General features: G+C 38.0%; 1 protein-coding gene across 6 annotated transcripts in view; it reads right to left on the bottom strand.

The window, feature by feature from the left end:
• PDE1C (phosphodiesterase 1C) overlaps positions 1–26,161 on the bottom strand; it is a 482,957-nt gene that overhangs the window by 231,771 nt on the left and 225,025 nt on the right. The window contains exon 3 of one of the 6 annotated variants that reach the window (XM_077856296.1): positions 20,077–20,263. The exons of the other annotated variants lie outside the window; for them this stretch is intronic. Coding sequence (XP_077712422.1) covers positions 20,077–20,123 — 47 coding nt within the window. The 5' untranslated portion in view covers positions 20,124–20,263. The remainder of the gene's footprint in view (positions 1–20,076; positions 20,264–26,161) is intronic. 6 annotated transcript variants of the gene reach the window in all.

Raw genomic sequence — 26,161 nt, 5'->3', positions numbered from 1 at the left:
GAAATTCCAAAGAGGCCAAGGCAGCTACAATGTGCAGGACAGTCTACCTGAGAAAGAAGAACTGCACAAAGAGAAAACATCAGAGATCCATAGAGAATCCCACCTGAGTATATAGCTAAGTAATGTCAGTACATATGTGTGAGGAAGATATGGCTACTTTTGTACCTCAGCAGCACAGTCGAGCAGTTACAACAGCAACCATATGGCCCTCAAAGCCAAAATTTCACTATTTTGCTCTTTACAGAAAAAATTTGCCAACTCCTGACTAACATCATACTTGACGGTAAAAGACAGACGCTTTCCTCCCAAGATCAGGAACAGGACAAGGATGTCCCCTCTCACTAGTATTCAACATTATTCTGGAGATTGTGTCCAGTACATTGAAGCAAGAGGAAAAAAATAAAAAACAAACAGGTTGGAAGGGAAGAAATAAAGTTGCCTTTTTAGACAACATGATCTTTTATGTTGAAAACCTGATGGACTCAACCTAAACCTAAAAGCAATGAGAACTAATCAGTCTAGCAAGCTTGCAGGATACAAGATCATTATACAACAACCAATTGTATATCTATATACTATAAATGAACAATAGGAAGTTGGAACTTAGGGACACCTGGTAGCTCAGTCAGTTAAGCATCTGCCTTTAGCTCATGTCATGATCCCAGACCTGGGATCAAGCCCCACATCTGGTTCCCTGCTTCTTCCCCCCCCACCCCCGCTTTTGCTCTCTCTCACTCTCTCTCTTTCTCAGTCACTCTTTTTCTCAAATAATAAAATCTTAAAAAAAAGAAGTGGAAACTGAAAAAATAATGCCATTTTAGTATAAAAGAATTTAAGTACTGTCTTCTTTCATTAAGATAGAAGCTTTTAGCCTGGTCTTCACTCATTGAAACTACACTGTATATAAACCATCATCAAAGTAACTTCTTATATCAAGACATAAGAGTTTGTACACGTAGAGAAAAAAATAAAAATAATGCCATTTTTAATAACACAAAATATAAAATAACAATAAATCTGGTAAGAGATTTTTAACACCTGAATACTAAAAACTACAAAATGTTGTTGGAAGAAATTAAAGAAAACCTAAAATAATGGTGAGATATACTGTGTCAGAACATTTGATATTGTTAAGATGTCAAATCTCCCCCAAATTTATCTATAGATTTGACATAATCCAAAATTAGAGGGATTTTTTTGTAGAAATTGACAAACTCATCCTAAAATTCATATGGAAATGGAAAAGTCCTAAAATAGAAAAGCAACTTTGAAAAAGAGCAAGGATTTTTAAAACTTTGGAAATGCAACCTGATTTCATAGCTTATTACAAAGACAGTTTGGCACAGCATCAAGATAGACAAATAGAGCAAGAGAACGGAACAAGAGTCTTAAAATAGACATACAAATATATAGAAAACTGATTCTCAACAAAATGTAATTGCAACATAGCAAAGAAAGGCTAGTCTTTTCAACAAATGGAGCTGGAACCACTGGACCTTCATACACAAAAATCTAAGCTTCAATTCATACTTACAACCACATATAAAAATCAGCACACACTGAACCATGGACCTAAATACAAATCCTAAAACCTCTAAAAGAAAATATAGGAGAAAATCATTGTGCATTAGTTTGCTATGGCATAAGCAAGTGCCATGAATCAAATGGCTTAACAGAAATTTATTGTCTCACAATTTTGGAAGCTAGAAACCCCCAGATCAAGCTGCTGGCAAGTTGGTTTCTTCTGAGAGCTGAGAAAGATGTTCCAGGGCTCTTTCTTTGGCCATGTTTACCTTGTGTCTCTATAAATCATCTTATCTACATATAGGTCTGTCTCTGTATCCAAATGCCCCTGTTTTATAAGGATAGCAGTCATATTGAATTAGAGCTCACCCTAATGGCCTCTTCTTAATTACTTCATTAAGATTCTATAGGTATAAATAGGTATAAATACAGTGAAATTCTGAAATACAAAGGGTTAGGACTCTGAAATATCTTCTTGGGGGGTAACATAATGTAACCTATAATAGACTCACAAATCTACAATTCATAAAAACAACTGATAAACTGGACCCCATCAAAATTGAGACAGTGTTAAGAACACAAAGAGTAAGCCACAGAGTACAAGAAAATATTTTCAAATCACATGTCTGATAAAGAATTTGTGTCTAAATTATACAAAGACCTTCAAGATGCAATAATAAATAAACAACTTTAAAATGAGAAACAAATTTTAACAGATATTTTATCAAAGAAGATATACAGATAGCAAATAAGTACATGAAAAAATGTTCAACATAATTAGACGATATGGAAATATAAACTAAAACCACAATGAGATACCACTGCTCATCATTAGAACAGCTACAATTAAAAAGACTGAGTGCTTCATGGATATGGAGTAACTGGAACTCTCATACTCTCCTGGTGGGAATATAAAATGGCACACATTTGGAAACAGTTTGGTAGTTTCTTAAAACTTTAAACATGTAGCTACTACGTGATCTAGCCATTCCACTTCTAGGTATATAGTCCGTGAAAATGGAAGTCTAGGTCCACACAAAAACTTGCCTATAATGTTCTTAGCAATTTTATTTGTAATAGCCCCAACTGAAAGCAATTCAAATGCCCATCAACAGTGAATGAATAAAAATACTGTGGCATTTAATCCATAGTGGAATAATATTGTACAATATAATGAATAAAGCACTGATAACATGCAACATGGATGACTCCAAAAACAGTGATAGTAAGTGAAAGAAGCTAGTTTAAAAAGAGAACATACTGTATGAATCCATATATATAAAACTCTAGGAAATGCAAAATAATCTACAGTGCTAGAAGGTAGATAACTGGAAATGGACATTTAGAGAGAGAAAGGCAAGATGGAGCTAGAGGGAAGCATTAAAATGATCATGAGCAAAGTTTTGGAGGCGATGGGTGTTTATTTTGAACATGGTAATGGGTTTATGAGTATATGTATGGGTTAAAACTCATATTGTACAGTTCAAATAAGTATAATTTATTCTGTGTGATTTATACTCAATAAAGCTAATGCTAAAATACTCATTTCCCATTCAGATGGCCTCTGTTTCAAGTCCTGGCTTTCTCTCTTTCTAGCTTTGTCATCTCAGTCAAGTTTATCTCTTAGGCTCACATTCTCTGACTGCAAAATGGTAATTCATAACACTTATTTCCCAAGGCTATCGTGGATATCAACTGATAACTCCGTCTCTGGAAATAGGAAATACTCAATAAATTATAGCTATTATTAATAACAATAATGAAGTTCCTAATTCTTACTTTTTAACTTCCCATAAAGGCTACCTTGAAAGACAAGACATACAATCCATATTTTCAGAACCTAGAAAGCTGAATGTTCTCCACTTTCTTATTCAGTGTTTCAGATAGTGCTAATGTAAATGAGTTTTACTAAATCAAAAAAGGCATTGGCAGAAAGTCAAAGTGTGTTTTTCTGATCCTTTAAAATCATATTTTCAAATATAAGTTGCTATCTACCCTGCTATTAACACAATGGACTTAGTTACACAGCCTCAGCAAAGTGCTTTTTTATACATATACAATCCTTCCTCAACTGCAGCTGGCAAAACTACATTGCGAATTTTACACACATGTGCACACACACGTGCACACATACACATCTCTCAAATTTTTCAACCTAAAGGTCTTTTTACATATGTGCATTTTAGACCCTCAAGAATAAAAGCATTAATAATTACTGTTCCTTCACATAGACCACATGGATGGGCCTATGGGATTGTGCAAAGAGAAGAGACAGGCCTGGGTAGCATCCTTATAATATATGAGTGGAAGACCCAGCATGGAAAAATATCCTTAAGCACTGTAAAAATTAGTAAAAAGGCAACATACACAAGTACTTTGCTGAGATTTTGGAAAACAAAATGAGGAAAAGTCACATGCAAAAGGCATCAAGCATCAAGTCAGTAAGAAGACAATTCAAAAACATTTAAAACCTATATAGTCAATGACACAAAAAAACTTCTGATTTAATTTGACCCAAAGGATCACACCTTCACAGCAATGGTTTGTGAAAAAAGTGACATTGTTATAATGCCTACAGATCTGGTTTATTAAGGAGCAAAAACCTTCAAGAAGTTTTGTTTTACTCTATCTTTAAGAAATATATCAAAGTTTTTTTCAAACTCTGAGATTTATTCCTGGCACGTATTTTCCAAGTTCACAGAAAGAGACAGGGTCTGCAGTTCTGTATAGAAATCTCCATTACATGTGTGCTGCTAAAACCCTGGCTTTCAAAGCATGTATATTTAGAACTTGCGGTGGCAAAACAGATTACCGAACAAATGACCAAAAAATGAGGAATCAGATGCTTAACTAAAGTATAAATGGTGACTCTCTAGTTTGCAGGTGTTTACAAATGTAAACATACTTATAATAATAATGATTTCCAATATGTACAGGCACTGCGGTTTATCTCTACCTGGGTAAGGTTTCAACTATGCTTAAAGTCAATAAAGTTCTCTAACTCCTTTTCTTTCCTGAGCAATGTGTTATAGCACAATCCTACATACCGTATGAGACCTGGGTTTGAATCTGTAGAACTATTTCCCAGCTTTTTGATCTAGGACAGCTTACTTAATCTCACTCAGTCTCAGTTTCCTGTTATGCAAAACACGCGCAAAACTAAAATATTTTTCGTGAGGATTAAATGAGATTTAAAGTGTTCAGCACAGGGTATTGCAAAAAAAAGTACTTAGTATTAGCTTCTAATTAAGGCAGGTACATTTCTAGTCCTCCAGAAGAGACTACATCAGAAGTGCAGCTGGAATCAAAATTAGAAATGTACTTCATACATACAGAAATAACAGATTAAAAATGGGGGGATGGCTCAGGTTTTGATCCCGGGGTCCTGGGATCAAGTCCGGCATCGGACTCCCCACAGGGAGCCTGCTTTTCCCTCTGCCTATGTTTCTGCCTCTCTCTGTGTCTCTCATGAATAAATAAATAAAATCTTTTCTAAAAAATGGGAGGAATATCTATTTTCTAAATCAATTGTGTGAAATCAGTCTGGTGGCCATCATCATCTCAACAAATCAGATTAGGAAGCCAGAAATTGTTCCACTGCTTGAGAAATAACCAATTCACTCAGGCAGAAAATCCCAAATCTCCATGTTGTATTGAGGTGGCACTTGAATGAAGTTCATGATTGGATAGTCTGTGATTTTTCTAACCAGTGTTTCTGTAGAAGTCCACACTACCTCATACAAACCAGTTGTTTGAATTTTAAGATATCACATCTAAATGCTAGGAGCAAATTTAAATGAGTACAAACTATGTAGCAAAAGATATTGCTGTAAACAATACAATTTAGAGGAGACCCCAGTTCTCCACTACAGTCTGTCTCACCACTAACATTTTTAATGCCAAATGGTTAAACTGACGCTTTATTTCTCTGTAAGCTAAAGGAATACAGATAACCAACATTTAAGATAAAACAAGCCAGGGAAATATAGGAAAATTATTTTTATTTCTTATATCCTCTCTCAGTTCATGGAAACCAGGTACTGGCAACAACATTTTGACGTCTTATTTTTAAATACAAAGATGCCATAAAGGTAAAGGCTGATACATGTTTTGCTAGTATATGTTGCTACTGAAAATTTTAAATTTTCTATACATCGAAAGAAATCATAAGAAAAAATTTTAAAATCAATGATAAACTAGAGGGAGAGAAAACAAAGGACACAGGATTCATACGTTTTTTAGCCTACAAACAGTTCTTAGATGGAAATATGGGCAAAATACAAATTGGTAATTCACAAAAGAAAAATTATAATCATTGTTGATACACATTCAATCTGATAATCAAAAAGATGTGTACTAAAGCAATGTAGGGGATCCCTGGGTGGCGCAACGGTTTGGCACCTGCCTTTGGCCCAGGGCGCGATCCGGGAGACCCGGGATCAAATCCCACGTCGGGCTCCCGGTGCATGGAGCCTGCTTCTCCCTCTGCCTGTGTCTCTGCCTCTCTCTCTCTCTCACTGTGTGCCTATCATAAATAAATAAAAGTTTTAAAAAATTAAAAAAAAAATAAAGCAATGTAGGATCAAAATCACCTATCAGATACAAAATATAAAATATTAATGATAAACAGATAGGAATTTCCTAGTGAATAATCTTTCATATGTATTAAAAGCTTTACAGATTTTTCATACTTCTCAAATTCCCACTAAAAGGATTTTTTCCTTATCCTAGGGTAAAACCTAGAAGAATAAGGAAAAGAATGCATGCATCAGTGTCTATAAGATGAAAAACAAAAGCAACTTAAATGTCCAACAAGAGTGGATTGCACAGACATACGGTATAATATTATGCAGACATTTAGAATGATGCTTTAGAAGGAGATTTATGGACAAGAAAAGTCCATATCAATATATCAATAAAATAAATAAAACCACTTCAAGAATGTATATGTAGTCTAATCCCATTCTTATAACATTATTTTGTAGTGAACAAAGTTTAAGACTGTGTATATGAAAATGCTGACTGTAGTTCGCTGGAAAGTAGAATTTATTCTATATTTTTACATTTCCTGTGAACAAGACACAGTCAGACAAAGCATAATGGTTAAGAACACAGGCTGTACAGTCAGCTTGACTGAGTTCAAATCCTGGTTCCAGCCTTTACCAGCTGTGTCCTTTTTCAAACTATTTAACCTTTCCATGGCTCCACTTCCTTTCTGTAAGATGGGGATAACAACAGTGCCTACCTTACAGAATTACTATGAGTACTAAATGGTAGATCTAGAACAGTTCATGACACCTAGTAAAAACTCAGTAATGTTAATTATTATTATCATTTTCTACTTGTGTTATTTATATGATAGATTGCCGAAAACAATTAAGATAAAAATACCTTGACAGGGGAAAAGGTGCCAAGAAAATTCAGTGAGAAAATAAGTCTTCTCAACAAATGGTTCTGGGGTAACTGGACATCTGCACACAAAAGAATGAAGGACGAGTGCTACCTTCCATCATACATAAAAATTAACTCAAAAGGGATCACAGACCTAATTGTAAGGGTTAAAACTATAAATCTCTTAGAAAAAACATGAGTAAATCTGTAAAGTTGGATTAGACTTTAGATTTTCTTAAATCATGACACCAAAAATACAAGTGACGAACGAAAAAATTGATAAACAGGACTGCATCAAAGTTAAAAGCCTTTGTGCTTCAGAGAATACCATCAAAAAAACAAAGTACAAAATACAGAAAGGGAGAAAATATTTCCAAATCATATATTTGATGAGACTATCTAGAGCATATAAAAAAAACTCTTAAAACATAATAATCAAGACAAATAACTTACTTAAAAATGGCCAAAAGATCTGAATAGACGTTTCTCCAAAAAAAAAAAAAAAAAAAAAAAAAATACACAAATGGCCAACAGGCACATGAAAAGATACTCAGTATCATTATCCATTAAGGAAATACAAATCAAAACCACAATGAGCTACTACTTCACATCCACTAGGATGGCAATAATCCAAAAGACAGATAATAACAAATGTTGCTGACAATGCTGAGAAATTGAAACCCTCATTCACTGCCAGTGAAAATTTAATATGGTACAGCTGCTTTGGAAAACTCTTAGGCAATCCTCAAAATGTTAAACACAGAGTTACCACATGACTCAACAATTCCACACCTAGGTATATAATCAGCAGAAATGAAAACACTAAGAATATATCCACACAAAAACTTATATAGGACTGTTCAAAGCAGCATGATTCATAGTAGCCAAAATGTGGAAACAACCCAAAGGTCAATAAGCTGATGAACAGAGAATCTAGTATATTCATACAATAAAATATTATTTGGCAATAAAATGGAGTAAAATACTAATACATGCTACAACATGGATGAATCTCAAAAACTTCATGCTAAGTGAAAGAGGCCAAACACAAAAGACCACATACTATATGATTCCATTAATGTGAAATGTCAGGAATAGGCAAATATATAGAGGCAGAAAGTAGATTAGTGATTGCCTAGAGCTGAGGGAGAATGAAAGGTAAGAATGAAGAATGAATACAAATGGATATGGGGTTTCCCTTTCAACTAACAAAAATGCTCTAAATTTAAATTTTGGTAATGGTCACACAATTCTGAATATATGAAATATATTGATTGTACCCTTTAAATGGGTGTATGTTTTGGTATTGAATTATATTTCAATAAAGATTTTTAAATTTTTTTTTCTAATTCCCTAGCAACTCTGAGCTTGACTTCCAAAGAATGTCCTTGGAAGAGCCAGTAGTTTATGAGAAGCAAAAAAAACATAGTTTAAAAAGATCTCCCACTGATCTGTTAAGGCTCCAGACACTTCCTTTTCATATTCACCCATGGCTGACTCCTCCCCCATGACTCACTCCTTAACTCTTTATTAAAGCACCTGTGCTAAGCCAGGCATAGCACTAGGTAATGGAACACAAAGGTGACCAAACCCTAATCAAGTTTACAATTGAGTGAGTATGACATAACAAGTCACATTAATGCAAGACGGGCAAAGTATAAGGTACTTGGCAGCTTGTGGCAGGCTGGCAAAAGGAGGCATCATGGAAGCAGTGACATCGCATGGCGAACTGGAGGATAAATTCGCAAGTGAAAGTGCTGGAGAAAAAGGAATCAATTTGTGCAGAAGGAACACGTACAAGGGACTGGAGGCTCACTCATTGGGGAAGTAAAGGATGTACAATATGGTCAGAGAAGACTGTGTGCACTATAGTGGTAAAAGGAAGTATGGGTCTTCATGGAAAGCCAGGTGTACCATGTTAATGAGTTCAGATATTAATTTGAAAACAATGCAGAACCATTAAACAGAAAACGTAAATGATAACATTAGTGGTTGGTGTTCTAGAAAAATTACTCTGGCTTCAGGATAGCTACACACGACCCAAAGGAAATATAATAAGAAGCAAATATCTGAATTTGGGGGTTGCCAAGTAAGACATGCCAGCCCAAACTGTGCTACTGATGGTGTGGGCAAAGGAAGGCAGCTGGATCCAAGAGGTATTTCACAAATTGATGGGACACAACTTTGTATATGGCACAGAGAAACCAGAAGAAGAAAGGATAACCCCCAGCTGTAGCTTTGGCAACTGGATGGATGATGGTGCCATTTACCAAAATAGGGAACATGCAAGAGCAGCAAATTTGGAATGGAAGATATTAAACATATTCCATTTGGACTTCATAAATTAAGCTGCCTATGAAACTTCTAAGTGAAGACAAAGTTTGAATATATAGGTCTGAAGTTTAGGGAAAAGAGATGGTGGGATATGGATTTTGGAATCATGAGTCTGAAGAGACTAGATGAAGTTCTGGGAGAAGCTGAGTTGTGAAGAAAATGGATGAAGAGGGTAGGGGGCAGACCCCAGGGAACACTAACTCCAAAGCCATAGGAGCCCCAGTCCATCCTATAGCATCCAAGGACCTCCCTTCTGCCCTTAGTAGTCAGCTTGGTCAGCACAGGCACTTTGGGTCTGACCACTGAAGAACTTGGCCCCCAGACACCCTAGCCCCTTTGTGCACCCTCAGTGAGCTTTTATCCCAAGAATTCCAAGGGAAGGCTATATGCCAAGGACCATCCTGGGTGGTGTGAAAAAAAGACACCAGCAAATCCCCTGCCCTGACAAAGCCTAGTTGGGCAGGGGACAAAAAGAACATACAGGTGACATCAGGACACAGCAACAAGTGGCTCCAGTAAGGCCACACCCAAAGGGAGAGCCCATTTCTACTCAAGAAGTATGGACAAGTCCTAGCAGAGAGTGCTTCCAGCATGTGAGTTCTAAAGGAAGAGAAGAAATCAAAAACACAGAAGTAAAAACAGGCCCAGGAACTTTGGGGAATGCAAGTACTTCAGAATGGCTGTAGGTCAATGTGCATATGAAGAAATCCTTTTATCTCAAGAAAGGGGACCTCACTGAGGTATATTCAGTTGGAGATGGTTTGTTGAGGTTTGTACTTTCTAAAAGGAAGCAGTAAAAAGAAACTTCTAATCCATGAGCCAGATCCCAGGTCTCACTCAACAGGGTGCTTTTCAAAAGGGCAATACAAGTATTAGTTTATAATCACTTTGCTATATGCTCATACACTTATAGCAAACACTGATAATGGGAGAAGCAGTTCTGCTGGCCAACAGCACCAACAGCTCCCAGGTAGTTAGTTTATCTCCCAACACACTTAGAATTTCTGAGTCTCTTCATTACATCTGAAATTTTAAAAGAAGGTAAATTGTTTTTTTTTCCTGAGGGACGGGTATGTAAATGGAGTCTTCCTGAATGGCAGTAGATTAGAACTCATTTCACTCCCAGATCCCAGATTCCACAAATTTAAGGAAAACTGTGTTCCTAAGTTTTATTGACAGAAGGGTAATTTAATTTTATAAATTCTAAATTTGCTTTTCTGAAATAGGAAGCACAGAATATGATATAAGGGCTTCCAAAATACCAAAATTTTAATAGGTCCTTTGCTCAAAATTGGGCACTTAAGCCAAATCCCATAGATCTGAAGCAGAGAAATTTGCAGATACTTTAAAACCAAGACAGAAAAAACCCCCACAGATTCTTGGTTTTACAAAGTAAAGACATTTAGTGTAAAATTGCAGTTATATTTTCTGAAAAGCACACAAGAGCCTCAAATCCTGGCAATCCATACAAGGATAAAGTGTATTCAAACAAGGCCCAAGAGTTCAGTCTGTGTCAGACAAATTCCACACAAATCTAAAATTTTGCTCTGGGGAGCAAATCAAAATCTTCCTGACAAAATACAGATCATATACTATTTGTTTTCATCAAGACCACCAGTAATATAAATTCCAAAGCCATATTTTGCATTGCAGTAATTTCTATACCTTCAGTCTGTTTAAACCATTATGGCTGTGACACAAGTGGGGCAAACATCTTCTCTGCAGCCAAATGCTCTACTCCATTTAGAAACCAACTCTACACAAGAGGAAAATGCAAAACTAACATCTACAGAGGATATAGAAGACAACTTTGGAAACAACTACTCAATACATTCTTCTAGATTCTTTCCTAATTTACACTCTGATCAATTTTACAGGGGCCGTTACTGTTGATTTTATCCCAAATGAAGCCTGACATTAAAGGCTGCCCTCACTTTCTACTTTCTTGGTCCATGTCCTTGATACTCCCACATTCATACTTCCGTAGGCCTTCCTCACGCTGCATTTAAAGGAAGGTTTCCTGGAGATTCTATTGTTTGGAAATGGATTTCCTCCAGCTCCTTATATTCTTCACTTAAAATCTAAGGCTCTAAACTTTTGACAGCTTTGTAGATTTGCCCTACAAATCCCTACTGTACTGACTACTCTCTAAACAAATTATGCTCAGTGGAAGTTCCCAGCTTTGAGTGCGCTGCATTCCTTCCACAAAAATTTTTTTTCTTTGAGAAGGAAGAAAGGCAGACAAGAATTAGAGGATGGTGTAAGGAAAACACATCTTACCTTGCTTAGACACAATTCCTGTTTTCTGTTTATCAGGCACCTCAGCCATGAGACAAGATACAAATTAGATCCCGCACAGGTAAGTGATGAGCAAATCAAATACTTATTCTCTACTTCCATGTGTCTTTTTTACATTTTCAGAGCTTCCAGAATGCTTGGCTGAAGCATTCTGTGCACCAATTGAAGTTATTTTAACACATAATTTGAATTTCAGTCATGTCTTATTTGACATTTTCAGTTTATATCATCAGCTGACATCCACTTGATGTCTATCAACAAAACTTAAGAACATAATTTTTCTTAACTTCACAAAATCCTGGATGTAGGAATGAAATGGGTCCTATTCAGTCTACTGCCATTAAGGAAAACTGTATTACACACTTCTCTCTCGGGGAAAAAAATACTTTACTTTAAAATTCTGAAGAGGAATATTCAATACATTTTCCCTTAGGATGTTCTTAGTCTCTCAATCTAATAATCAGAGATTTTTTTTCATTCCTAATGTTTCACTTAAATATATGATCAAGCTATCCCCAGGAACCTAATATGTGTTTTTATACTCTCTATCCAAAACCCTTATTATAGTGTCTGACATATAGCAGGTGGTCAGCACATATTTAATGAATACCAATGAGAGAAAGAAAAAAAATGAACAGTGGAAGACATGGAAGAAAAGGCAGAAGACAGAGGAAGGAAGAAAGGAAAGGGAGGGGAGAAGAGAACAAATAAATATTAAGAGGATCCAACAGGAACTCAGCACTCAGGAAATTAACAACAGAGTGGCAAAGATGTGACATGCACATAATAACCACAATACAAAGTAGAAAAGATTAAAGGGCTACAGATAAAATGTTGAGGAAAATCAGAAGAAAGTTACATAAGTTCTAGCTAGGAGAAGTCAGGAGCAAGTCAATAGAGGGGGCATTGGAAGTGGGCCTTGAAGAAGAGGTAGATTTCAGTCAAGTGGCCATAGGGCACAAATGTAATTCCAAGAAGTCATGAATATGAGAAATCAAGGGGAAAAAGGGGGCATGCAGTATGGGAGGGGGCCACTTCAGTAGCCAGGCATATCATAATACAGCAGAAGTATTAGGAGATCATTTACATGAAAAAGTAAATGAATAAATGAATTAGCTTCGGCCTGGCACTTTAAGATAAAAGAAGAACGTGAATATGGTTTCTGCTATCCATCTGCAGATGTCAGTTGCAAATTACATCTTTATCACTTTGTAAAGAATATTGTTGGAAAGCCTTCTTCCATTAAATTGGATCTCCCTGAACAAAAAAAAAAAAAAAATGAATGAGAGAACTGTATGTATTTCATAGTGTTTTCATGTCATTTTATTTTAATCCCAAAGATATGGGAAATCAATATGAAATAGATTCTTATTTTCCTATTACCAGCACTATAATCCAGTGTTGAGTTTGCTTTTCCTGCCTTTCTTTTTATTTCTGATATTTTTTAACACTTAAAAGCAAACCAAAAAAGGCTTTGTTCTTACTCTTCCCCTTGCCTATTTACTCCCCACCATTTAATACATATACACATTAAAGACTGGCCAAACCAATTTGCCAATAAATTACACTCCTGCTGGCTTTTATGGCTGAGTTATTTCTATTTGTAAAAAAAAAACTAAAAAATAGAACATACTGCCATATAACTGGTCCTGGCAGAAATGTTAACTCTAGAATAAAATGGATAAAACAAATCAGTATAAAAGCCAGTGCGGTTAGTGAAAGCTTCAACATACGGCTTGCAATGGTTGAAATCTCTTCTGACACATGATGTTTGTTAAAGATTATACTTGCTGAAAAGTAACCACAGCTACGATTATTAAGTTCTTTTTTTAAAAAGATTTTATTTATTCATGAGAGACACAGAGAGAGAGAGAGAGATCAAGAGAGAGAGGTAGAAACAGGCAGAGGGAGAAGCAGGCTCCATGCAGGGAGCCCCACGTGGGACTCGATCCCAAAACTCCGGGATCACGCCCTGGGCCAAAGGCAGCCGCTCAACCGCTGAGCAACCCAGGTGTCCCCAATTATCAAGTTCTAATTGAGTTTTCACTCTATGGCCATCAAGCTTCCCACACAACATGATGAGTTTTTTTTCATGCTTAAGCACACATGAATTTTTAAACATACATCAGAAGAACTTAACTTCTTTTTCATGCAGGCATTTGCACACAAACGTTCATAACAGCCTTATTGGTAATAACTCCAAATCAAAAACTACCCAAGCTATCTTTTATTAAGTGAACTGTCAAACAGCGGTATAGCCATACCATGACATGCAAATGACCTTATGCATAACTGATAAAAATCTGAATAAACTCTATGGATTGTACTAATGTTAACTTCTTGGTCTAGAGATCATACTGAAGTCATGTAAGTCACTAGGAAAGACTAGATGATAGATACACAGGACTTTCCCTGCACATTAGCCTATGAATTTATCATTATTTAAACATTAAAAGTTCTTGGGATCCCTGGGTGGCACAGCGGTTTAGCGCCTGCCTTTGGCCCAGGGCGCGATCCTGGAGATCCGGGATCAAATCCCACGTCAGGCTTCCAGTGCATGGAGCCTGCTTCTCCCTCTGCCTGTGTCTCTGCCTCTCTCTCTCTCTCTGTGACTATCATAAATAAATAAAAATTTATAAAAAAACATTAAAAGTTCTTAAAATACATGATTGATATATATCAATATGTGTCACAAGGTTATCTCTACCGAGATATCAATACTGAGTGCAGAATAAACTATGACATATATATATTTTTTGAAGAAAATATGGATGAGAGGAGAAGGGAGGAAGATATATAACATCCCTAGTAGATCCCAAATTGATGAGTGGCACCTGGGTGACTCAAGTCAGTTAAATGTCTGCCTTTGGTTCAGGTCATGATCCCAGGGTTCTGGGATGCCAGAGTTTTGGGGTCAAATCCTGAGTGGGACTCCCTGCTCAGCAGGGAGTCTGTTTCTCCCTCTGCCCCCTCTCCTGCTTGTGCGTTCTCTCTCTCTCTCAAATAAGTAAATAAATAAAATATTTTTAAAAAATTTTTTAAATTGCTGAAAACTTGATTTGGGGAACTAGTTACTAAGTTGTCTCAAGCTTTCAATATACGTTTATACAATGGGGACATATACACCAACTTAATAAGATTGTGCAAAATAAAGAAGCATATGTAGTATTTAGTAAGAGTGTGAGACTCAAATATAGTGGACCCTTGAACAACCTGAGTTTAAACTGCACAGGTCCACTTATATATGGATTTTTTTTATAGATACAGTACAATTCTGTAAATGTGTTATTCCTTCATTATGATTTTAATAACATTTTCTTTTCTCTAGCTTATTTTATTGTAAGAATACAGTGTATAATACATATACAAAATATATATTGATTGATTTTGTTATCAGTAGGCTTCTAGTCAACAGTAGGCTATTAATTACTTTTTTTTTTACCGGAATCAAAAGTCATTTGCAGATTTTTGACTGCATGAGGTGGGTCAGTGCCTTTAACCTCCATATTGCTCAAAGGTCAAGTGTATTAATTTTTTTCCAATTAGCAAAAAGGAAAAAAAAATTCTCTAACATTTTATTCTTCTCTCCTTACTCTTATTGCATGACCTTACTTCTTGAAAAAATTATTTCTTCCTCCTTCAACAACCATCAGAGACAGCAAAGATTAAGCATAAAATCAGAGCTCATTTTATCTAGTTGCATCTGTTTTAAGGAGGCCTAAGTTTAATCACCAAACCATTAAGAGACAGTTCTGTAAGCTCTCAGAAGCACAGAATCCCCTTACACGGTTCAGCCATGGGGCTGAAATGTAGCACTTTAACAAGATCCCTGCTCTGAACACTTAACACTCAAGCTCTCTGTTGTGGTCTCCTTCCCAAGGTAATTGCAATTTCACTTCTCTCAGTGAACATAATCCCCACCTTTTGCTCTTTTTAGTGAATTGTAATGACCTGGACAGATGGCAAACAGACCACTAGAAAAGAGATGTCTTCAAGTACCAGCCCAATGAGGGAATCTGTCCAGGAGGTTTAGACAGAACAGCTGAGCAGGCCATGCAAAGAGTCCTCTTCATATAAAGTCACCATCTTTTCAGAAACCTTTTTCCCATCTCCAAATGTGCCTACCTATTTACATTCATTTGATGCCAGACACCAAAAAGACAGTATAAGAGAGAGGTCAGGCACAAGGACAGCCTGAAAGCCGCGGCCAGGGTCCAGGCGGGGGTGGAGAGGAGGTGGAGAGGAGGTGGAGGTAGGAAACAATGATGGGGAGAATGAGAGTCAGCAGAAACCAATGGGCAATGGGGCATGAAGATGGTAATTAGAAGCATGTATGTATTCACGGCTTGAAGACATCACTGAAACAGCTGCCTGCTACCACTCAGAACACGAGGAGCTGATCCCAGCAGGGCTGGCTGGGGCTTCCAAGGTAGGGCAGGAAACCAGAAGGCAGAAGGGCAGTGCCAGGGAGAGTTGGAATAGCGGTGCTGGGTGAGCCAATTCTAACAGCGTCAGAAACAAGGTAGAAACCTGCCATGAGGTAGGTCTGCCATGGGTGGGATTTCACTACAACAGGGAGAGGACAGTTAAGGTCAACTATTGGCTGACTCAGACTGGCTTATCCACAATTACTTATTCAGCACCCATGTTATAGATGCAGTTCCCAATCTATACTTACAGCCAAAGGTCACACAGTCAGGGTACAGGCCTGACTCCACTGCTCTCTGTTCAAGAGGGAGCATATTCTCTTTTCTATCTTAAAGAGGAGGATCAGAACACTTACCTAGCTGTGTCTTTTCAGGCCAATCAAGTTCTGGCAGCTTCTGTTTCCTTCTAATGCCTTCCCGGGAATTTGCTCTGCTAATGAGGCCCCTCCATCTGACAGCTGGTTATACAAGCTGCTCTCAGAGAACAAAACCTACGTGTTAAAGTAACCAATATCCCCCCACATGCACACAAGCACTCGTGTGTGTACACACACACACACACACACACACACTCCCCCCAATGTAATTCAGAAATCATGGTTAGAATGAATCCAGCACCAAATGGAACAAAGGCTGCCTCCAACTCAAACTGAGCATTCCCACTTTTTCCCTTGCCAAGTGCATAGCCCGTGCTATACTTATAATCACCCACAGAGCAGAGCTGGCCAAAGCTTGCAGTGTTAGATGAAATATTGGTGCCCCATCTGGTCTGCCATCAACTCTTATCCTTCGAGAGCCACCACATAAGAGACTTGCTGTCCATCTCAGAACATCAACAACATACCTCAGTCCTCTAAGAGCAGTATTCTGCTGAGACAAGGGAATTCCAACTCAATCACTGATCTAGACATACTACAGCAATCATCACCACCACACATCTCCTGGAACGGCCAAAATCGAAAACACTGACAAAACCAAATGCTGGCAAGGATGTAGAGCCACAGGAACTCTCATTCCTTGCTAATGATAATGCAAGATGGTATGTCCACTGTGGAAGATGGTTTCGAAGTTTCTTACAAAACTAAACATATTCTTGCCTTACAATTTGGCAACCATGTTCCTGGGTATTTACCCTAATGAACTGAAAACTTATGTTCACAGAAAAACCTGCACACAGATGTTTTGGAAGCAACAAGATGTCTTTTAGTAGGTAAATGGAAAAATAAACTGTGGTACATCCAGATGATGGAACATTATTCAGTGCTAAAAGAAGTCAGCTATCAAGTTATGAAAACACATGAAGGAATCTTAAATGCATGTTACTAAGGGAAAGAAGTCAATCTGAGAAGGCTATACAGTTTATGATTCCAACCCATCTGACACTATGGAAAAGATGGCACTATGGAAACAGTAAAAAGATCAGTGGCTGCTAGAGGTTGGGGGAGGGAGGCATAGATGGAACACAGAGGATTTTTAGGGCAATGAAATTATTCCTCATGATACCATAATGATGGATAGCTGTCATTATGCATTGTCCAAACCCATAGAAAGTACAGCCAGAAGTGAACCCTAATATAAACTATGGATTTCGGGTGATATTTATATGTCAGTGTAGATTCATCAAGGTGACAGCAGGGAAGGCAGTGGGTGTGTAGGGGCAAGGGTATATGGGAATTCTCTGTACTTTGCACTCAGTTTTCCAGTGAAGGTAAAACTAAAAAATAAAGTTATTGATTAAAAAAAAATCTTCAGAGACTGACAAAAGTCAAACCAGAAATTCTGACATGCAAAATGAGTGGTAGTGGTAGCGCGCACGCGCGTGTGTGTGTGTGTGTGTTTGAATAGATACCAAGTCACAACATTCCAAAGAAATGCTGTCTTTACCAATATGGGAAAAGATAAGCCTCCAAATATCCCACAAATGAATGTAACTGCCTCAATTTTCTTTGCAAAGGCAGAGAAGCCTATCAAAAATGGTAAAGAGGCTAAAGTAAGGAATTTTTATCAATCAAAAATCACAACTCTAAATCTCTACCAAGATGAGTCTCACTGTTATGAGCTGCATTATAATCTACTGCAGAAAAACTTAAAAAGAAATTGTTTTTATCTGTTAGACTAATGTAGTGATTACCATTTCCTCCAATTCTTCACTTCATGTTTTCAGAGCAGTAAAAATCTGATATAATAAGTCTTACACTGAAACCGTATTAAATCTTCAAAACCAATCAGAAAAAAAGCACAGGCAAGTCCTCTTGGGATTTCAACCTAATCACCTTTAGGACCAAGGGTAGGATCAGAACTTACGTATGTCTTTACCCAAGAGGGGAATGCAAAAACAAAGCTGGCTAGGGACAGCCTTCCTCCTGGTTCCTCCTGGTTTCCATTGCTATGCAATAGAAATTTACTGAGTCACACGTGGCATTTAAAATTCTCTAGTAGCTGCATTTGAAACATAAAAAGATAAAATAAATCTTAACAGTTTGTTTAACTATTTGTTTAAGGTATCCCAATGTTTATCATTTCTACACACAGCAGTGGTTGCCACATTTCAAGAGCTCAATAGCGGCTTGTGCCTAGTGGTTACCATATTTGATAGCACAGGTTTTGAACTTTCAGTGTAAATCTAAAAGGTCCCATGCTTCCCCCTTCTCAAATATTTATTTATTTATTCAAATGCATTTATTAAATCTCTTCATCATTTTATTATTCTTGCTATGAGAAGTTCTGCCTCTCTCAAGTAAATAAATAAATCTTTAAAACATAAAGTTCAGCAGAGTAAGTAGTAAGAGCACTTACTTAGGTCATCCCTTCAAACTATGCAAATCAATAAAAAAAAAAAAACAAGTTTAAGATATGTACCAATGTGAAAACCAGCTCAATCTCAGTTTTATTGTTGTTGTTGGCAATTTTATTTCCAGTTCATATCCTTCCCAACCCGTTTGGAAAAGCAAAGGATTTCTCATCCCAAGTTGATCTTTATGATTCAAAATAATGCTGTACATAGTTCTGTTTTAACAATGACCTACAGATTTTATAGAAACAGAATAAATGAAGAAATAATATGTGCAATGCTATTCTAACTAGGAGCCTGCAAAAAAAAGGAAGAGAGAGGTGTAGTGAAGAGTGGGAGGAGAGGAAAGAAGGAATGGAGGAGAGACCAGTGGGGTGAGTGGCAAATATCACAGCATTTCATAGAAATAAACTCAAAGAATCAAGAGTTTAAAAGCAAGATTTTCACATTTAATGACTTTTACACAAATAAGTAATGGCTTGTTAATTGTGTAAATGTTATAAAAGGGATTTTCAAACTGATGAACATTAATTATATACACCAATACGTCTGAAAAACTAAGAAAGCACAGACTTTAGCCATTGCAATTATGCATTTTAAAGACTATTCCTTAATAAACACTATGATGGGCCTTATTTCATTGCAGCATAACTTATACCAAAGAACTGGAAACAACCAAATGCCTATCATTAGGCAAGCAGACTAATTATGATTTAGCCATATTATTAATTTTTTAAAGAGATAAATTTTTAGGAGCTGACACATAAAAATTTCCAAGATATGGGGACATCTGGGTGGCTCAGTCAGTTAAGCATCCAACTCTTGGTTTGGGCTCAGGTCATAATCTCAGGTTCATGAGACTGAACCCATGTTGGGCTCTGTGTTCAGTGGGATGTCTGTCTGAGATTCTCTCCCTCTCCCTCTGCTCCTTTCCCCACTTGCACGTGGTCTCTCTCTCTGTCTCTAAAATAAATAAAATCTTTAAATATTTTCCAAGATACGATTGCATGGAAAACCAAGTTGCAGAAAAATACATATTATATAAAATACATATGCCCCCTTACTGATAATAGTTATAATAACTCAGGAGGAACCTGGAATCAGGATAGGTAAAGGGTCAGAGGGAAAGTCAAAGGAGACTGGCCTTCTCAGTAATGTTTCAATTTTTTGTTGGGCAAATATATTCATAATTTATGTGTATAGAAAAATAGAATTTTAAAATAACAAGGCACACTCTCAAATGCATTTATCCCAAATAAAAATTTAATATATTGAAGCCAACCACACTCACACTTAGGCATTTGTGCTCACCTAAGAATAAAGCTTCTCCCACCGTATCTGTGTAGATATCTGAACATCGGGATATATCCCTGAATACAGAGAAGTAGTTCCTTTGAATTGCTTATTTTTTAAAAATTCACATCTCTGCAAATCTTCTCTTGTAAAACTGAACACATCAGTATGCTTCTACTTGTGTATGAATCAGGTCTTGGTGATACTGTGAAATAAACATAAAATGGAGAAATTAACTGGATGCTGAGCTTGATGCAGGATTGCAACTGTGATTCACAGCTCCTCTTTGTCTTTGACTTACTTTATGATAAACCTGATTAAAAATTTATAAAATAGGGGCGTCTGGGTGGCTCAGTCAGTTAAGCATCTGCCTTTGGCTCAGGTCATTATCCCGAGGTGCTGGAATCCAGCCCCATGTCGGCTCCTGCTCAGCAGGGAATCTGCTTCTCCCTCTGTGCTTCCCCCTACTTGGGCATGCTCTTTCTCTCTCTCTCTTTCTCTCAAATAAACAAATTTTAAAAAGAAAAGAATTTATAAAATAAATACAAAGTACAGTAGATATTATTGTCATTTGCTAATACATGGACCTCTTCTCCCCCTCTAAGAGGACCTCTCCATCCTGCTGATGCTGTACTCAGCCATGAGACCATTCTGCCCAAAGGAGGGTGAGCCGTGATATATTCCACTGAAGCAAATCTTTAATGGTGACCAAGTGATTTGTCTCTCCTGCTTCTGTCCTCACCATGAGACGCACAGCTCCTATAGCCTTTGAGCCATTTGACAACTTTGTAAATTGTAGATAACTGATAATAATACAAAATAATTCTTGTCTATAGACATGCAAATTACATTCTGTCCGGTGGGGATGTAATCAACTTCCCTCTTGCACTGTGGGAAACATTCTGTCCTCCATTGGCAACATTTCTAATCTATACATTTGCCTATTCTTTGGATGGCCATTTGAACTGGTTGTAACATCTTACCAGTTCCTTCATTAATAATGAATTTTTAAAAATCTTTAAAACATATTCATTTTATATCTGAATGAATTAAATTTTACCTTTTTCTAATGTATCCTGACAGTGTTTAATATGTGCTAGATAATTTTACCATACGTTTAATCCTCCCAACAACCCTATCTTTTACTAATGAAAAAATGAGACCCAGAGAGATTAAGTAATGTACTTAAAGTCACACACTGATTAATAGCAGAGCTGAAAATCTAACTCAGGTCTAGCTAACATCTTCTCCACAGTGTCTCAAGGGCAACATTCTGAGAAAGGTTGCTCTTGAGAAAGAAAGATATGGTATTGGAGTATCAAGAAATCACAGATTATCAAGGTCCAGTTCCTTTGTCATATGAGGAAACTGAGGTCCAAAGGTCCAAAGATCTTATCCATGTTATGTAGCTTATTTTGGGTAAGGACTACCATTTGGGGCTTCTGACACTCAGGCTAGTGATCTTAGATTCAAGAGAGAAGTTGTATTTGACCAGAACCTTGATAGACAAATAGAATCAACAGACTTGGGAGGACATAGGGAACAAAGGCAAGGACATGGTGTGGATATTTGATATGAAGAACAGGGTCCTATTCCAACCACGCGGGTCCATGGGCATGCAGGAGGCATGGGATGGAAAGAAACAGGGCAAGGAGACTCTATCCAGTGTCACAGGGCACTGGAGAGCAGAAGCCATAGGTCTGTAATTCAAGAACAGCACTGCTTGATGGAGAAATACCAAGAGGTTGTGAAACAAGTTTTCTACTTTCTTAGAAGTCAAGAGATTAGATGCAGGCTATCTGACCTTGGGCACAACCCTTTACCAAATGAGCTTGCTGCTTCATCTGAGGCTGAACAAGATGACACACCTAGGATTCCTTCCTTCTAGGACCAAAGCTACAGCAATGTCAAAGGAGCAGATATGCTTCCTCTTAAACTGATCATGGTACTACACTGAGTTTTAATCACATGTGTTACAGAAATCCACGATGCCACAACTATTTAGAAGAGCCATGTACTATCCTGGAGAGAAGAGGCTGCATCCAGGGTTTTTTGGGAGAGGGTTTTGGAGGCTTTTTTTGAAGGAGCTTTTCTGACGACAAAAACAAAACTACTTGCTGTCACTCCACTGTCTGGTTGTGTTCCAGGTCAGCAGGGACTTCACAACAAGCCGTGGCTGCTTCTTTCTAGTCAAGTGTATCACTATCAAGAACCTCTCACACCTTGAGAATTTTCCCATCTTTTGCCATCTGGGCATACCCTGGTCCTCACAATTCCAAGGCAAGAATCACGGTCTCAGTGAATCCATATGCTGCTGAGGGTGTGTAGAGACAGACCCGGACAGGAAATAGGACCTTGATTTCCAAAAGGCACACATAAAATACAAGATGAATGCAGAGAGAAGAGTGATCAGACTGGATGGTACAGACCAACTCCATCTTAGAAGGAATAATGATTCCTGATTCTCTTATTTTGATTAAAATCTACCACCCCCTAGGCACACACTGGGTACTGAAAACAATTAACATCCACAGTGTCCTCTCAGCCACCTACACACCAGTCTGTGGAACCTCATTATTCAAAGGGCCAGGAAAAAAAAAAAAAAAAGAGGGCCAGGGACCAGGACCAGGAGACATGCAGAGTCTCAGGCCCTACCCCACACCTCCTGGATCACAATTTGCATTCTAACAACAACATGTTTAAGGTGATCACATTAAGGTTTCAGAAGTACTGTTTATAGAGTTCCCAGGACTAAGGCAGCAGCAAAGCATGTATATGCAAAGAACTAACAAGTGAGCAGAGGGATGCGGATGGGGGAACACTAGCCTGAGAACTGGAAAATACAAACTCTATTACCAACACAATTAATTCAGAAGGTGACTTCTCAAAACTTATCTTCAACTGAATTCAAAGGACAAGGCTAACACCTTCCCATGGTGAACTGAGAACTGAATCCACAAGCATGGGGAGGCAAGAGAGGAGGGGTGAATTCTCTCTTGACCGCAGCCCAGCAGAATCAAACGTCATTTCCCAAAGCTGTCCGAAGATGCAGCATACTCGGGGATCCCTGGGTGGCTCAGCGGTTTGGCACCTGCCTTTGGCCCGGGGCGCAGTCCTGGGGTCCTGGGATCGGGTCTCGCATCAGGCTCCCAGCGTGGAGCCTGCTTCTCCCTCTGCCTGTGTCTCTGCTTCTCTCTCTCTCTCTCTCTCTGTCATGAATAAATAAATAAAATCTTTATATAAAAAAAAAAGATGCAGGATGCTCTGGGGTGAATCTGCTGTCTCTTTGTGACTCACGCACAGATGAAGGAGCTTAAAGAAAAGGGAGAAGCAAACCATGAAATATAGTAAACGATAGCTTCATCTTCCTCACTCTGGAATTCATTCAGTAGTTTTAATGAACTCACAGTCTGGAAGGCAGGGTGAAGCACACATATGGAATATGGAAAACATTTGCATTTCATGCTGCCCTGTGCACTGAGAAGCCCAATTCCCTTTGTTATCAAGAGAATAAATATCCTTCCTCCAGTTGGTACTTTGGAAAGGAAAAATAAAAAACAAAACAAAACAAAAAAACCCTTGCTTTCCATCACTAGTGTTACCTACTGTGAATTCCCAAAGAATGCAGATTCTCAGGCACTTATTAGGGCAAGAAGTGATTCACCCAAGACACAGTCTACTCCCATTACTTTGTGCTTTCACCTTGCACCATGTAGGCAGGCAAAGGCCAAGGGCCTAGGGCCTTCACGGTGAAATTCTATGTCCTTCCTCTGTGGGACACTTCTCTTGGTTTGACCCACAGATCTGAGAGAGGTTCAAACAACTTGCTTCTAATTTCGGTTAGCAGAAAACTCAAAGACTCCTGGACGGATGTTAAATTATCCCCAGAAAAAAAAAAACACGGCACTTGGATTTATTAATGCATTTAGGCTGGACCTGGACACTCGAATGTATCCACAAAAGGATACAGTTTATGCTCTTATTTTTAGTACCCACTAATCAACACCAATAATTTTCAAATTAGAAGTTGTTTCCCATCAGGGGATAATAAAATCAGTTTACCATGTTAATAAAATAGAATAGAATATGAAATACAAGACTTAATTACTAATAGTAAGATAAACTTTTATTTCAGTTGTGAGTGGGTGGGGGTGTGAGTGTGTGTAAGCACACACTGAATCACAGTATAAAATTGTTTCTTATTGTGGGTCACAGTAAGCAGGAAAACCACTAGCTGATTTAGAGCACCTGGAAATCAGCCTCTTGCTAGAAAGAAAAGGGAGGAATCTTGGGGAGAGAACTGGTTTCCTCAATGAGCTTCTAAAAGCAGAAAGAGAAATCAAGTCCTCTTGTGGCCCCACAGATGGGACTGGAACTTCTAGATACTCCCTCCAGCCCCCAACTGTGGCTCAATCTCAAGTCACATCTCATCACAGATCTCACAAAAAGGAAGAAGTGCCAATCTGTGCCAGCACAGATTTGTGCCTCGGACAGAGATGCCAGTCTGACATGTGGACTCCCCTTAGCAACACAAGAAAGGCTGAGCAATCTGGAGATCCTTTCCCTTGGCATGGCTTTCATTAAGGTCTTCATTCTCTACAAAGATTATTTTCCTTTTCTCCCCCAGGTATCTTCATGGTAGCCCCCAGTCACGCTCAGCTTCAAATGCACAGGGAAACTAAACAGAGAAATTTAAGCAAATGCCCAAAGCACCCACATCAGAATGACTGCCATCCGCTCTGATGATGAATTGTAGTGCCAGCACGGTTATAATCCCACCTTGTCACCATATCTCATAGCCCCAGAGTCAAAGGGACAGGGACTTACGCGCCAAACTGGCCTCAACTGAAACCAAGTCCTACTATCTTCTGACCTTGGGGAAGTTGCTCCTGTTCTCTAAGACTGTTTTTTTTCACCCATAAAATAGGAAGAACAAAAGCACCTACATCAGAGGTTATAGTAAAAATTAAGTAAAATAAGTGTGGAAAGCACTTAGCCCAGTGCCAGGAAAACATTGAATATTATCATGTATCATCATAGCTATTATGTTTATCATCACTGACATTATCATTTCAAATCCATTTTAATTTCTCCTCACCCTAGTTTATTTGCTTGTTTTGAAATCGATACCTCAGGTATGGATTTTAAAGTATGAGAATGAAATAAATAATATTTTGTTGTGTTTATTGTCAGTGGCTTGTATAATGATGGGCCTCTAAGCTCAACACTCCAAGGAAGTTCTCATTTTCCCTGGGGAAACAAACACCATAATGCTTCTCTCCTGAACAAGTTGTCAAAAGCCAGAAAAGCTATGCATGAGAGTTTCTATCTCTGAAGTCCCAGTAGCTCAAAATTCCAATGGGATCAGTCCGTATCTGTTCTAGTGTATAAGTACATTAGCAGAGGGCAGTTCTGGCCTATGACAGCCACATACGCCAGCTGCTGCTGTGGAAATAGCAAAAGCAGCCCCATGTTTCAGCTATAATGTACCTGGTCAATTGTGAAATCTGAATTGAAGGGAGATAAATTTCATTTTTACCCCATTTGGTAATGAGAACGAAGGGCTGCCTGGCGTCCAAAGAAAATGCCAGGGAGAGGGTAACTCAGAGAAAGTTCAATCAACTTAGGCAGTGGAATAATGTTCTCTGAGTGCCAAGTGCATTACTGCTGCCTATTATAACAGTTTTTCAAAACAAGGATTTCTCTACTCCCACACAGTTTGCTTCAAAAATGACTTTTCCTTCCATAAATGGTGTTCCTGTGTCTGAGAACCACATATATAAGAAATAAGGCTAAAAAGGAGGCATCTAAGCCACCAGGTCAACCATACTCACTTATCTACTTGCTCTGATATAGTCATCCTGCATTTATTAGGGAAACAAAAAATGACTGAGGGTCTTTTCTACGAAGGAGCTTATGAGATGGTTAAGGAGATGAATACACTAGAATCCAGTGTGATGATGTAGCACTGTAGGTACAGAAGAGGCATCACAAAGATACAGAGGAGGAACTGTATGGATTATAGGGCACTGTATAGCTTAAATGTTTATGTTAGAAAGATGAAGGGTTTAAAATCAATGCTCTGTGTTTCATCTTAAGAAGT

This window comes from Canis aureus, chromosome 18, assembly GCF_053574225.1.
Source record: "Canis aureus isolate CA01 chromosome 18, VMU_Caureus_v.1.0, whole genome shotgun sequence".
Classification (NCBI taxonomy): Eukaryota; Metazoa; Chordata; class Mammalia; order Carnivora; family Canidae; genus Canis; species Canis aureus.
Note: the sequence above shows the minus strand (reverse complement) of the source record. Positions and strands in the feature narration are given on the sequence as shown.